This window comes from Ixodes scapularis, unplaced genomic scaffold, assembly GCF_016920785.2.
Source record: "Ixodes scapularis isolate PalLabHiFi unplaced genomic scaffold, ASM1692078v2 PGA_scaffold2__306_contigs__length_199485367, whole genome shotgun sequence".
NCBI lineage: Eukaryota > Metazoa > Arthropoda > Arachnida > Ixodida > Ixodidae > Ixodes > Ixodes scapularis.
The window spans coordinates 64,508,354-64,522,883 of record NW_024609857.1 but is presented as its reverse complement, the minus strand read 5'-3'; the positions used below and the strand labels follow the sequence as shown (position 1 = coordinate 64,522,883).

The following is a 14,530-nucleotide window of genomic DNA, read 5'->3' as shown; positions in this document are numbered from 1 at the left end:
GTGTACCAAGGTGCGTTGGCGACTCCAAGGCGCCTCTCGCGCTGTCTCCGGGCGCAGCTGACCGTAGCCACCTGGCGACGATGCTCCAGGGCGTTCACCCGTGCCGGTTGGTGGGGAAAAGCAGGGTCATCTCTGGGCCGGTTTGCTCATCTTACGGCCGCGGCCGCGGCTGCGACCAAGAGGGATTTTTACGTCACGTGACCAGCTCCATGGGGACAAGGAAGTACCTATCGTCCCTGCCTAATGGCGGAGAAATCCGTATCGCTTCAAGCACAAAAGCCTAATTTCGTACGCAGAAACTGACTGCAGGGTCTTTCAACTGGAGTCCAATTGACCGCCCCTTTATACTGTAGGAGCGGTAGGTAAAGTTATGGCCAGGAAAAGTAAATTGGACCCAAAATTAAAAAAAAAAAAAACACGAAAGGTAAAAGCGGTTGCAGTATATTTATATATTTCCGCCAGCGCCGGCGCATCGCGCCCTTATCGGAGCAATGCCGAGACTGGATGATGAGGATAAAGAAAGGCTGCAACAGACAATGTCGGTCGATGAAGTAGAGGCTGCTATTATGAATTTAAAACCAGGGAAAGCTCCGGGTCCGGACGGGTTAAGCGCGGCCTTTTATAAAGAATTTGAACATGAAGTGTCACCCCTTTTAACCTCTGTGTTTAACGAAGTCCTTGACCTTAAAGCTTTGCCCCCATCTTTTGCGGAAGCACATACAATTTTAATTCCGAAAACGGATAACAGGGAAAAACTTAAGCAAGTAACATCGTATAGGCCGATTTCATTAACAAATGTAGATTATAAAATTTTCATGAAGGTCTTAGGTCAACGATTGCAGTCAGTTATTCAAGAAATCGTGGGCCCACACCAGACGTGCGGCATTAAAGGACGCTCGATATTTTCAAACATACACAAGGCGAGGTGTGTGTTGGAGTGTTGCGACGCCTTGGATGCTTGAGTAGCGGTCCTCCAGCTCGACCTCAAGAAGGCATTCGACTGTGTAGCGCACGAAATTCTCTTTGCGATTTTGGACCATGTGAATATGGGGCAAGTAATTCGCCAGGGCGTGGCTCTGGCGTACCGAAATTGTACTACAAGGCTGATTACAAACAAGTGTCTGGGGGCCCCCATTAAAGTACAACGTTCGGTGCGCCAGAGCTGCCCCCTCAGGCCTTTTTCGTGCAGTATTTATATCGAAACGTTATGTTTAAGGATACAGTATTGTGGGGGGATTACGGGTTTTGAACTGGGTAGCTCAGAAGTTAGGCTTTTGGTCTACGCCGACGACATTGCTGTTTTTTGCACCAACAAAGAAAGTGTCGAACGAGTAGTGAGGGAAATTAAGGAGTATTCTGCAACCACGGGGAGTAATGTAAACTGGGACAAAAGTATTGGGTTTTGGCACGGGGAATGGACTTCAAGACCGAGTTTTTTTGCAAATGTTAGATGGAAAACAACCCCCGTCAGGTACTTGGGAGTACCGCTAGAATGATATAAGAGCAGCGAGGAATATTGGAATGCGCAAGCGCAAGAAATGAAATCTCAACTGGAAAAATGGAAAGGACAGCATCTCTCGATATTTGCCAGAGCGACGGCGTGTATTTTATCTTTAGTATCAAAAATATGGTATGTGATTCAGGTGCTGTATTGCACACGACTTAACATTCAAAAACTTCATAGAGTGTTTGCTCTTCTTATTTGGGGGTCATCCTGGGAAAGGTGCGCGAGGGACAATTTGTTTAGGCGAGTCCGGGACGGGGGGTTCGAATTGTCCCACCTGTTTCTCCGTCAGGTAGTAAATAGATTTTTGTTTTTTCGGGACACCTCCGACCCTTTTCTAAGAACTGTGTGTCAGCTGAGATTGGCGCGAGCGCTGCCTCAGCTGATAGTGTCGTCCACAGAGTGTATACCCGGCCATGTTCGTGGTTATTTCAGAGAAATTGTAAGCTCTTTACGGATCTTGCAGACACGTTTTCCTATGGATTATTTAAGTACCGTTACACGTAAAAAGCTATGTAAAGATTTAAGAAGCGGCGTATTTTCTGTACCGAGGTACAGAGCCATATACTGTGAAGGCCCAAGGCAGGATGTTTTGAAAAGAGTGAAGAGCATGCCAGTTAAGCCGGGGGTTAAGACTTTCTTTTTTAAGCTTCATACCGGAACGTTATCAGTTAAAACATATTTAGAAGGAATAGACAGTTTTGTCCCTTGGGGAACAAACTGTTACACTTGTAAAGTCCCCGAGACTATTGAACATGTTTTTCTTACAATGTTGGGAGGGGGTATTCTTCTGGGATGTGCTCCAAAGAACCCTACACAAAGATTTTCCTTCAGACCAACACGGTATTAGATTTTTGGCAATAGATAATGAAGGAGGGGTGCCATTTGATTTGTTAATGCTTCTGGGCCTTCATAGTCTATGGCTCTCCCGCACCGCGAGGCTCCATAACGATGCCGATGCTAGACCGTCCAGGATGTATTTTCGTCTTAGTGTTGTGGCGTACGTAGAATATTTAAAAACGGAAGCTGATGTACCAGATTGGGTATCCAGAATCGAACCGTTAGAAACGCTGAGAGACTTTTGATGTGACGTCAACCATCGAAGGGATGATTGTTTCATACTCCCTTTTCATTTGTATATAACTGACATGTAACCATGTGTGTAATGTAAATATGCGTGTGTGTGTGTTTTCGGTTTAAAAATCAGGTAATGAAAAAAAAATTCTACTGTGGTCGAGAGGTTAAAGCGCCGGTACTTGTCGTCGCGGCGTGAAAGTTCCGGGTTCAAATCGTGCTAAAACCTTTTTTTTTTTTTTTGCGCCTGTCTTATTTTTTTTTTGTGATGCTTTTTACGACTCATCCACTTGCACTACTGCGCCTTACACGGTTTTTACTGTTAGTTCCACCTGTTCAATCGAAACACCGGGAAGAAAAAAAAAAGATCAAGGCAAGTTAATGCGCTAATACAATCATTTCATAATGTTCATTAAAAGGAAACCAAGGTAACAGCATCGGTATGGCTTTCACAGAAACGGAGCCGAAACAAGCATCCTTTCCCCAGCAACTACAATTTTATGTGTTTTTAGATATACAACGCTCTTGCTACGACTCCCTTCAATAACAGGAGACGCGTATTTAGTACTAATAAAAACTGCAGTTGTGACAATTAAAAAAAGAAAAAGATTGTCACAAAATAAGCAAAAAGAAAAAAAAAAAAGACTAGCAGCTGTGGGTGCATTGATTGAGCGAAATCCTACAGGCAAGGCACCAAGTCAGACGTCTGAGAAAGTAGTAAAACCGAAATAAAAGAGATCATACTTTTACTTGCATGGAATGTGATAAAAGGCATATTTCTACTCTTTACATTTTGTTTAGGCAATCGTCTTGTAATATTAGCACATTACTTGTTGAATTTTAGTTAGAATAGCAGACGATCACAACCGAATGCAAAAATGAATCAGGCGTCGACATCGCAAACCCTCTCTCTAACGCAAACACCTAAAATGACTTTGGATCAACAAATGGAAATAATTAGAGCAGTTGGAAAACGGAAACAACAAATTCTAGAGAAATTCAGCAGCACAGTTACCTGGCGAACGAAGAGACGGGCGTGGGAAGATATTTTCAACTTTCTGCGGAGTGTACGGCAGATGCAAGGGGCGTGGCGGAAGTTGGTAAAAAAAGCCAGAGACATGTATGCCCTTTTCCGAGGTCATGAACAACGAACTGGTGAGTCAGAACTACCTGCCCAATGATTTTATAGGGCTCATATGGCCTTGTCTACATTCTTAGTGGGAGTGCAGTCAAATACAAAAAAAAAAAAAAAATAAAGAGAGAGGGCTTCAGGCGCGATTTGAACCCGGGACTTTCACGCCGCGACGGCAAGTACAAGCGCGCTAACCTTTTGACCACAGTAGTTATTTTTTTTCTTTATTGCATCGTAGTTACAGCAACATTCATGTCATTCTGACAGCGCTGTACAGCTCTTTTGCTTAGCTTATTAAAAATCACGCATTTCGAGGAGTGATTTTAAAATAGTAGTCCACTCCGGTTCAGGTTCACAGTTCAAATACGCACTCTGTACTTGTTTTACAAGGTTGAGGAAATATATCCGCACTTCATTTGCGTCGAGGTCAGCATGTCGAACAGCCATACGTGATCTCCAAATGCTGCACAAAGCTAACAACTTAATCATGTCATAGGGAACTTCATTATCATTATCCACACTAAGGAAACGTATCCCTGTTGGGGTTACAGGTAGTTCTTTCTTTAAAGTGCGTTGGAGGACATCCCAGAAAAATACCGCGTCCCAACAAAAAATGAACACATCTTCAATAGTCTCAGGTGTTTTACATAGAAGGCAATTTACCGACCATGGCACATAAATCCCTCTTTCTTTAAGCCAAACCTTAACTGGCAAGGCATTCGTGTGTAATTTATAAAAGAAAGTCTTAACAGCCGCGAGAACACACATCCTTTTTACACGTCTAAGCACATCGTGGCCACGTTGGGACAGACCTCGATACAAGGGCAGGGGGAAAACACTCACAACTAAATCGCGATAGAGCGCTTTTTTACTGACATCACAAAGGTAATAAAAAAAAAACGTGGTGTCAAAAACCCCATCGTGTCAACAACCTCTTTCAAAAAACCAGTGATTCTTGTTGGCTCTCGCCGCCATGAGAAGAAACAAGAAAAGATGGCAAATGTGGTGACACTTTTGTTGAATCAGTGTACGAATGAACGGGTGCTCTTGGTCTCTCAAAAAAAGAAGCGTGACACAAGCTGCTTGACAAAAGTGTGGGAAAGCCCCACGGCACCGTTACAAACTCGATGAAAAAGATTGTCTCGTCTCATGAGCTCATACTTCGAGCTCCAAATAAACGTAGCAAAAATTTGATGAAATTTTTGAACATTAGTTCGCGCACAATGGATGACCTGAAGAACACACCAGAGCTTCGCAATAAGAAAAACGTTACAAACAGTCGCTCGCGCAAAAATAGACAGCTCGCGTTGCTTTCAACGAGAAGCACGCCTGTCCAGGTCGGTAGCGACACCCGACCAGTACGTTTGGCTATTCCTGAAACTTTGCAATGGCATCCCGAGGTACTGGCACGGCACTGTGTCCCAGCATACACCCTCAAATTCTGAGGGTGTGGTGGGCCAAGCACCATGCCAGAAACCACGGCACTTCTCCCAGTTTATAACAGCACCAGTAGCATGGCAAAACCTTTTAGCCAAAGTTATGACTTCGGTGACGCTTTCTTTGTCCCTACAAAAAACAGCAATGTCATCGGCGTAACTCATTATTTTTACTTCTGCATTATAAAATTGGAAACCTCGGACACGTTGACTATTCTTTACGCTTAAACAAAAAATGAAAGCCGCTTACAACTCCCTGTAACGCCGAATTAGAGCGCAGCTCTTGAGGAGGAGGAGGAGGGAAGGGCACTGGGGGGGGGGGGTTAAACTAACCAGGGGGGGGTCACGTTACCTTGGGGGTCACGTGACCCCCAATGCCGATGATGTCACCACTGACGTCATTGATGACGTCCTCAGTGACGATGACGATGCGGGTACCGATGACGTCATTAGTGACGTCACTGATGACTTCACCAGTGATGATGACGATGACGATGCGAATGTCGGTGACGTCATCAGTGACGTCGCTGATGACGTCATCAGTGATGATGACGATGACGATGCGGATGCCGGTGACGACATCAGTGACGTCACTGATGACGTCATCAGTGATGATGACGATGACAATGCGGATGTCGGTGACGTCATCAGTGATGATGACGATGACGATGTGGATGCCGGTGACGTCATCAGTAATGATGACGATGACGATGTGGATGCCGGTGACGTCATCAGTGATGATGACGATGACGATGTGGATGCCGGTGACGTCATCAGTGATGATGACGATGACGATGCGGATGCCGGTGACGTCATCAGTGATGATGACGATGACGATGTGGATGCCGGTGACGTCATCAGTGATGATGACGATGACGATGTGGATGCCGGTGACGTCATCAGTGATGATGACGATGACGATGCGGATGCCGGTGACGTCATCAGTGATGACGATGACGATGTGGATGCCGGTGACGTCATCAGTGATGATGACGATGACGATGTGAATGCCGGTGACGTCATCAGTGATGATGACGATGACGATGTGGATGCCGGTGACGTCATCAGTGACGATGACGTCATCGGGGGGTCACGCGACATCGGCGGGGGTCACGTGACCTCGAGGAGGGGGCCACGTGACCTCAGGGGAGTCACGTGACTTCGGGGGGTCACGTGACCCCCCACGAGGTCACGTGACCTTGGTGGGGGGCTCGCGCGGTGCATTATGGGACATTTCCCATGATGCACCGCGCGGTTACGCCGACGCCGACGGCGACGGCGACGGCGACGCCGACGCCGACGGCGACGCCGACGCCGACGGCGACGCCGCTCAAGCCGGAAACGGGCCCCTAAGAGCTGCGCTCTAAAAAGCTCTAAATACAAATTAAACAAAAGGGGAGACATAGGGCAATCTTGTCGTACCGACTCTCGTACGTTAATAACAGAACTGAGCTCTTTGTTCACTATAAGCCTTGTTGTACAGTCCTTATAGGCCATCTTTACACCTTCTAGGATGGCGTCACCAACATTGACATGACTCAAAACATCAAAGAGTACATCATGGCTAACACTGTCGAATGCCTTATCTAGATCTATCTGTAGCACTGCAACCTGCTCGGTGCTGTCACTGCAGGCCTCTAGGACGCTACGAGCCACATGCATATTTGTCGAGATAGTCCTCCCCTGTATCCCACACGTTTGATGCTCGCTTATTATCTCACATGCGAGACTTTGAAGGCGACGCGCCAGAATTTTCGCGAAGATCTTGTAATTGGTATTGCATAGCGTTATTGGGCGATAACCGGTGACGCTGCGCAGTTTCACGGTGTCATCACATTTCGGTATCAGGACAGTGTAGGCACGAGAAAATGAAAAGAGCAAACATTCTCGTTCATAGGCAATATGAATGACGTTCAAAAAAAAAAAAACAAAAAAAACACTGGCTATTAGGTTCTTAAAGTTCTTGTAAAATTCTGCGCCCAATCCATCCGGTCCCGGCGTCTTAGAGTTCGGCAGGTCGTCGATTGCGCGCTCCACTTCTTGGATCGTAATTTCTTGCTCAAGTTTTTCGCGTTCATCATTCGATAGCCTTGGCAGTTTTTCTAAAAGCTGGGCATAAATGTCCGTATGACACCCTTGCGCTTTGTTAGCAAAAAGCTGTGCGTAATGCTCGAGGAAGGCCTGTGCTATTTTCTCGGGATCCGTAGTCATTTGCTTGAATTCAATTTCGGCTATTTCGTTCCGAAGTGCGTAACACTTCTCGTCTGCCAAGGCACGCTTAGTGAGCTGCTCGCCCATCGTGTATTTTTCTGCACGGGCGCGCATTACTGCACCACGATAGCGCTCGCGGTGGAGGTAATCTAATTTTTATGACATACTCCACGTTTTTTACGCCATTACCGGGTCTTTCGCACTCTGCTTTACACAGCTCTATCAAGTCCTTATTTAAACTACGTTCCTCACACCGGGCGTTGCACGAAAGAATTGACGACCTCTCAATGGCGATTGCCTTGATTTCTTGTTTTGCCAGTTCCCAATTCTCAAAAATGTCCCCTCCCGGCTCTTTAAAAGCATCTTTCAAGAACTGTTCTGCGTTTTTCAGAAAGACGTTGTCTGTCAGAAGCTTTATGTTTAGTTTCCATAAGTTCCAATTAAACTTTTTCTTTTCAGGTGCTCTGTCGCCTATCGCCGCGATAACCAGACTGTGGTCTGAGAAAAAGACTGGAGTGACACGGTACTTTCCTAAATGTTCTGCTAGAGGGGCACAAACATACACCCTGTCCAAACGCACACTGGACGACGCTTGAAAATGGGTGAAACGCATTTCCTTCTTCGCGTCCCTTACAGTGCCCACATCAACCAAGTCAAAATCCTCCAACATTTCGCCCAAAAGTAATTCACTCTTATCAGCGTTTCGTCTTATTGGCGATTTATCCGACTGTCGTACAACACAATTAAAGTCACCCACAAGGACTAGGGCTCTATCGAAATCAAGATACCGATGTAAACCGCCAAAAAATAAAACGCGGTCAGTGGTCACATTTGGGGCATAAATGCAAATATGCCTAAATTGATTTGAGGAGCACAAAATCACACATAATGAAACGTCCTTCAGTGTCCATAGTAACGCATAGCCGCGACTACGGTACCGACTTTTTCAGAAGCAGGAAACACCCTGCCGAATGACCAACTGCATGCGTCACACAGATTTCGTAGTTAGGCATGAAAGGCCTAACTGCTTCCTTTACCTGTTCCGCCTTAGCCAATTTAGTTTCTTGCAACGCCAAGAATTCGGGTTGCTCTTTCGACAATAATCGCTGTATTTGGTACTGCTTTTTCCTAGTGCGTAAACCACGAACATTCAGCGTTGCAACTGTATGATGGCTGTTAGGGACTCACAAATCATGCGCTGTGCTTCGGTGCAGACACTGAAAACCTAAGCAGTCAGGGTCGAAGTTGTCTTGGTGTAGCAATCTTAAACACCAGGAAACCAGGCAAAGAACGCCTTACTTGCTTTCCCTGCGCCGTCGTTTCTCTTTAGGATCGTTGGGCGCGGGCTGGAAACGCCCCTTCTTCGTGCGTTCCATCCAGGGGTGTAGTTGGCGTGCTCCGTTTCCTGCTGCCGTACCGTCATCGAAGGCTCGCTTAGTCGACTCGCTGGTGTCGTCCATATCTGAAGGTCCGTCGGGGCTTGCGTCGTTCGATTCCTTGTCTGCTCCGTCATCAGAGGGCTTCACGTCGGCACCGCTGGGAGGTGCGCCTTTTGGTTGACCTCCGTTCACTCTGGCTGCCTCCAAGGAGCTGTTTCCTTCACTCTTGCGTTCTTTGGCAGGGGTTGAAGCTTCTGGCGCCAAGCCCTGGATAGTACGCTCCGCTTCCTCGGCATCCATGGCGTGTTTATTGGTTTCTGCCGTCCCGGCCTTGCTGGCCACCCTGGCGTACCACCTGAGACACTCGGTGCCATCATGCCCGAAGCGAAAACACTCCGAGCACTTCGGCGCCCCGCATTCCCGTCGAATATGACCTGTGCGCTTACAGCGTAAGCACAAGGGCGCCCGTCCAGGGATCACAACAAGTACGTTACCACCTTGGATCCTAAGCTGGTGTGGCATGGTATCGGGTCAACCATTTCGTCGTTTACCCTGAGACTGGGTTTTTTTTTTGAAGAGCAGAAGAACAGAAAAAACAGACAGGTCTCAAACTCAGCTACACGTTTATTTCAACAACTTCCTCTTATATAGTTCGAACTATATAAGAGGAAGTTGTTGAAATAAACGTGTAGCTGAGTTTGAGACCTGTCTGTTTTTTCTGTTCTTCTGCTCTTCAAAAAAAACCCCAGTCTCAGGGTAAACGACGAAATGGTTGACTTCCACCAGCTAGCTTGTACTTTGACTCTTTTCTCGTTTATGGTATCGGGTGTTCACCTCGAACGAAGACTTTATTGAGGAAAACCCCCTTTCTCCGCAAAGTAATCGCTGCTCAGGAGTTGGCGTGCAAATTGTGTTACAAATTACGTGTTACAAATTAAACGTCTTAGTATAAATATGTACCAACACTCGTTCGCAAAACATTCTTTTACTCACCATAAAAACACTTGCAAGGCTTATGTACCGTCATATGTCTTGGATCTCGGACTGCTGAAGAGTGATGCGTTCGCGGAATGCTGCCGTCGGTTAGCTTAGTTGTCCCTCTGAACTACCGGTTTGCTTGACGTGCTAATAGGTTGATGGTGCGTCATTAATATAACAGCCGGATCGAAATGAATATTCGGCAGAACCAAGCAGAACTATTAGCCCTCATTAAGCGACGTCGCGGCCATTTTGCTTGTAGGTACTGCTTCTCCCTCGGCGCCCCTGCTCGCCCAGTCACGTGACCTGAAATTCCCCGTTCTAGGGACAATAGTTAACTTTAAACCACGGTTTGCGTTCGAGAAAACGGGCCCTGGGGCCTTTCGCAACAGGCGGCAGCGGCGGTTAAGGCCCATACGCACATTCGCGTTTGAGCGCGGTGCGTTCCGTAGCGGCAAGCAGACGCGTTGCGTTGCGAAGACCGCTTGCACCAAACTTGTACGCACAGTTGGGTTGACACGCAGTCAACCGCAGTTAAGAGTCAATAAGAACGCGCTATCGTCGCTGTACTTCGTTTCAGCTTCCGTCCGAGCGCAGCCAAAGCTACGTGTGGCCGGAGCCAATCAGACGCCGGCAATAGGTCAGGCGATCTCGCCTGCACCTTTGTATCACTCCGCTGCGCCGCTGGTCGTCCCGGTCGTCCGCGCCGCCCGCGCTCGCCGAGTATTTTGTCTGCTACGGGTGTATCAACGGTATCGACTGCTACAGGTTTAAAAAGTTCCCTTTCACGTTCTGAAATTTAGTCACAGGGGATGTCAGTTCGTAGGCTGGCCGCCGCCGTCTGTGTCCGAGCTTTCCACCTGTTCGGCATTGTTTCGAGATGTAAAGTACAGGTTGCAAGGTGCCCGATGACCCGGCCGTTGGTGTTTCCTTGCATTGTCTGGATATACCAGGGCTCAAGGCGCAGTCTTTTTCACCAGATCCAGATTTTTCACCAATCTTTTTCTCCAGATCTCGATCTGGATCCGAGAAAAGTCGCTCCCACGATTTCGGCGGATTCAACCGGAAGCCAGCCGGGCCAGCCCTCGGCGCACACACGTGAATTCCTTTCTCGTGGGGCATCTCGCCTGATCTCGCCCATCTCGCCTTAGAAGAAGAAGAGGCACGTCGCGGGCTGGGCTCCTAGATTGTCTCGACATCAGAAGAATTCGTAATGGCCGCTTGCTTACTTCTTGGCTCGACAGCCGGTTCGTTTTCTAGGAAGGAGAAGAGAAGGTATTTGGCATTCCGGCACTCTTTGCTAGAAGCGCCTCAGCCATTACCTCCACTCGTGCGTCGAACACATGATAAGCGTGTTTCACATGCAGCGGTTTCGGCCCTAGAGTGGCGCGATTTCTGCTGTTGCGGCGCTCGTGCGGCTCAACCGCTGGTGCTGGCTAGAGCCGTGGCAGCGTAGCTGCCAGAGTAGCGCCACTTTTTTCCGTGTGCCGCCTATCACCGCGATTGGTCACACATGGTACCATAGCGACGAGCCGAGCTGGTAGTTGGCTGGTACCGTGCCCATAGCAACCGAGTGACTACTCCTCACATGATTTCGCAAGAGCCGTGATGTCACCGGTAAGATGGCAGCGCCCAGTACTGGTGGATGCGAGTTTGGTCGGTGCCCGGTAGTCGCAATGTGCCGCTGCTTCTCGACAATTTCGGACTTCTCCGTGCTATCTGACGCAGGTATAACGTGAAGATCTGAAAGATCGAGACTTTATACCTTTTCTGTGCAAGGTCGCTCTGGATATTAGCACCTGTGAGACAAATTAAGTCATATCGCCGTAGTGGTGCTCGGATTCCCGGATGCGTTCGAGGATCGATAATGCTTTTAGCATGCAATTTCCGCATACTCTTGGCTTTGTTTCAACGTTGGAGTGTTTAAGAACCGATGCAAAAAGTATGAGTCTCAAGTTGGGCCTTGGGGAAGTTGTTTTAGCCCGAGGTAACCGCATAATCACAGAAAAGTTTGACGAGGAAGCTCCTGCGATCTTTACGTTTTGTACTACTCAATGATATTACGATTTAATTTTTAGCATAAAACCTTCGCCTTTTTCTAGCTTCCTTTGAAAGTTTGAATTTCTGAGAATCGAAACGAAAGGTACACCTCGCGGCAAGGGCCTAGGGGAAATTGTTTCAGCCCTGGGTCACCGAATAACCACAGCAACTTTTAGCGAGGAAGCGCCGGCGATCTTTAATAACCTTTTGTTCTAATCGACGATTTTACAAATGGGCAGTTCTAAAGACTTTCATATAACGTGCTTTCGTTGCAATGTATTGCCTTTGATCGCAGTGTTTTTTGGTTTATTTTTTCAAGTGACAAGCGGGCGTTTGCTCAAATGACGTATATGAAATAACCTGTTATATAACAATGCATCAACACATATTATTAAACTTAGATGCTCTGAGATGTGTTCGTCTTTGTAATTAACAAGTTACAGACATAATTATTTTTTACGTGTAATATTTATTTTTCGTAGCTGGGCCCGTTTTTTGTTAATTAATTTCAGTGTGCTATGTCGTATGTGTCTCTTTTTTTCGTCCTGTGTGTTCGCACCTTTTAAACTTTTAATCAATGTTATAACCAAGAGTGTATGGTTCTAAATATCCTCTTTGCAATGCCTGCAAAAGGCCAAAATTACGTCAGCCGACCCCAGCTCACGCATTGGACACGAAAACTGCTTCACTCGGACGTATGCGCTCGTCAACAATCAATTCGTCGACGGATATTCGAATTCGCGTTCGTGGGCCATGGGTGCACTGACGGAACTTATCATCACTGGCGAATGCCAAGTTCTATGGTGTGCTTAAAAAGCACGGTGGAAGCTTGGGGTCATCGCACCGGTGCCCTAGCATGTTACGACCGCGTGATATCATAGTTTGCTTTTGAGCGTAGAATTACAACTAAGAAAGAAGTTAAAAAAAATCGTTTCATGGTCCCTTTAACACGGATATGTGTGCTACACCAGATAAAAATATAGACATTTTGCATGCCGGTAAACTTCCGGGCGACCACTTGGCCTGTCGGCAAGAACACCTCATATCCAGCGTCCGTCTCTTTTGATGGCGTTAACAATCCTCTGGTGACCACCATGCCGTCCTTCTTGGCTTAACCTTGTCGACTGTTCATCGCCTAAACGAGGGTGAGACCGTCGTCAACGTCGCTCCTCGCCAGTCGGTGAGATAATCTCATCTTGAATGAATGATTGGGTCTTGAAGAAGTATGATGCTAAGCATACATTCGCTTATCATGGAGCAGTCGAGCAACAGTCATGCCCCGAGGCAATCGTCCTATCGTGGCCGGCGTTTTCGGATTTTGTTTCAAAGAAGCGAATCCCAAAGTACAAGGACGGTGCGTACGTCCCACCAAGCGGCCGCCATTCCGGCGGCGCGGAAAACCACTCGCCTTGTCCGTGCACCTACGATCACCTACGATACTTAGCAGCTCTCGTCGCCCGACAGTCCCCGGCCTGCAAATCGTCTCACTTCAAAGAAGAAACAGACACCGTTCCTCCGGAGGCCCGTGCTGAACCGCATGCTACAATGTAGCCATGACAAGCGTCTTTTACCACTTTTCAATATACGAAGGGAGATATCGACTAGCAAAAAATTGCCGCCCAGCGTCGCTAGCAGCACGGTTACCATGGCAACCTCCCAGGCCCAAAATGGAGATCACTATCGGTGCTTCTGATTTCGTGCATCTAAATAATTTTGCGTCGTGTCGCTACTCTGGCAGCTACGCTGCCATATAGAGTGGCTCTAGTGCTGGCCAGAGCGCCGCGACGGCAGAAATCGCGCCGCTCTAGGGCCAAAACCGCTGCATGTGAAACAGGCTTTAGCGCCGCGATTGCGAAAACGTCTTTGAAACGACCGCGGCGGCCGCAGAGAGGGGATTCCCGGGCAGTTGAATGACGGGAAGGCATCCGCCGATCCCGGAGCAGTGGTCGTGTTCCACTGGGGATCCGTAGGCGGCGCGACCCCGTTCGGATCGTGTGCTCCAGTCCGGATCTGGTCATCTGATCCCGGCGGATGCCTTATTTCCGTCGATGAGAAATTCTTTGCTGACGTCACAGTCAGCATTCGGCCAATCGTGGCAGGCCCACCGCAGCGACGCTTTCGATGGCGCAGGTCGCCAGAAGAGGAGGCTATGGCTGTACCGAAGCTATATCGTACTTGGTTGTACTCCTCGGCTATCAAGCCGCTCGTGAAAGTTGTTACCTTCGGTTGGACGTCAGCGCGCTGTACGTCGAACTGAACTATTGGGGTGTCTTATATGAAACAAGGGGTGTATTCTATAGAGTGTTTGTGCAGGCGCTGATTTTTCCGGTTCGTTTGACGTAGGCTCGACACAACTTATACATTGACTAATTCTGGCTGTTTTCTCTCAGGGGAACTCTATTATCAAGTTAAGCACGCCGACGTTGTGCACATCTTGACCGGCCAAAAGTTTGTTCAGAAAGTGTCCAATGTTCATGCCATGGCACCATTCAAGGTATGCGTGATGAATCTCCTCACAATATATTGAAGAAGATAGAAAAATAATCAAACGATATGTTGAAAAAAAAAAAAAAGTTCCTTTCGTTGAAGACGAAGCAAACACCGTGCTTTTCAGTTTCTTAAAGTGACCTAATAAAAGTGTTGTGACCTCACGTACATAATTATTTTACACTCAGCGGCTTCGAAATCTCGAGGTGACAAGGAGTGGGACAGAGCACGCGACAAGATTTACGCCCATCTTTTTTTAGATGAAAGTTCCACGCCACGCGGTTTAGTT

At 47.5% G+C, this 14,530-nt stretch overlaps 1 protein-coding gene across 1 annotated transcript in view; it reads left to right on the top strand.

Moving 5' to 3' along the window:
* LOC8032349 (luciferin 4-monooxygenase) overlaps positions 1-14,530 on the top strand; it is a 55,675-nt gene that overhangs the window by 11,974 nt on the left and 29,171 nt on the right. The window contains exon 4 of the mRNA XM_040220676.3: positions 14,145-14,248. Coding sequence (XP_040076610.1) covers positions 14,145-14,248 — 104 coding nt within the window. The remainder of the gene's footprint in view (positions 1-14,144; positions 14,249-14,530) is intronic.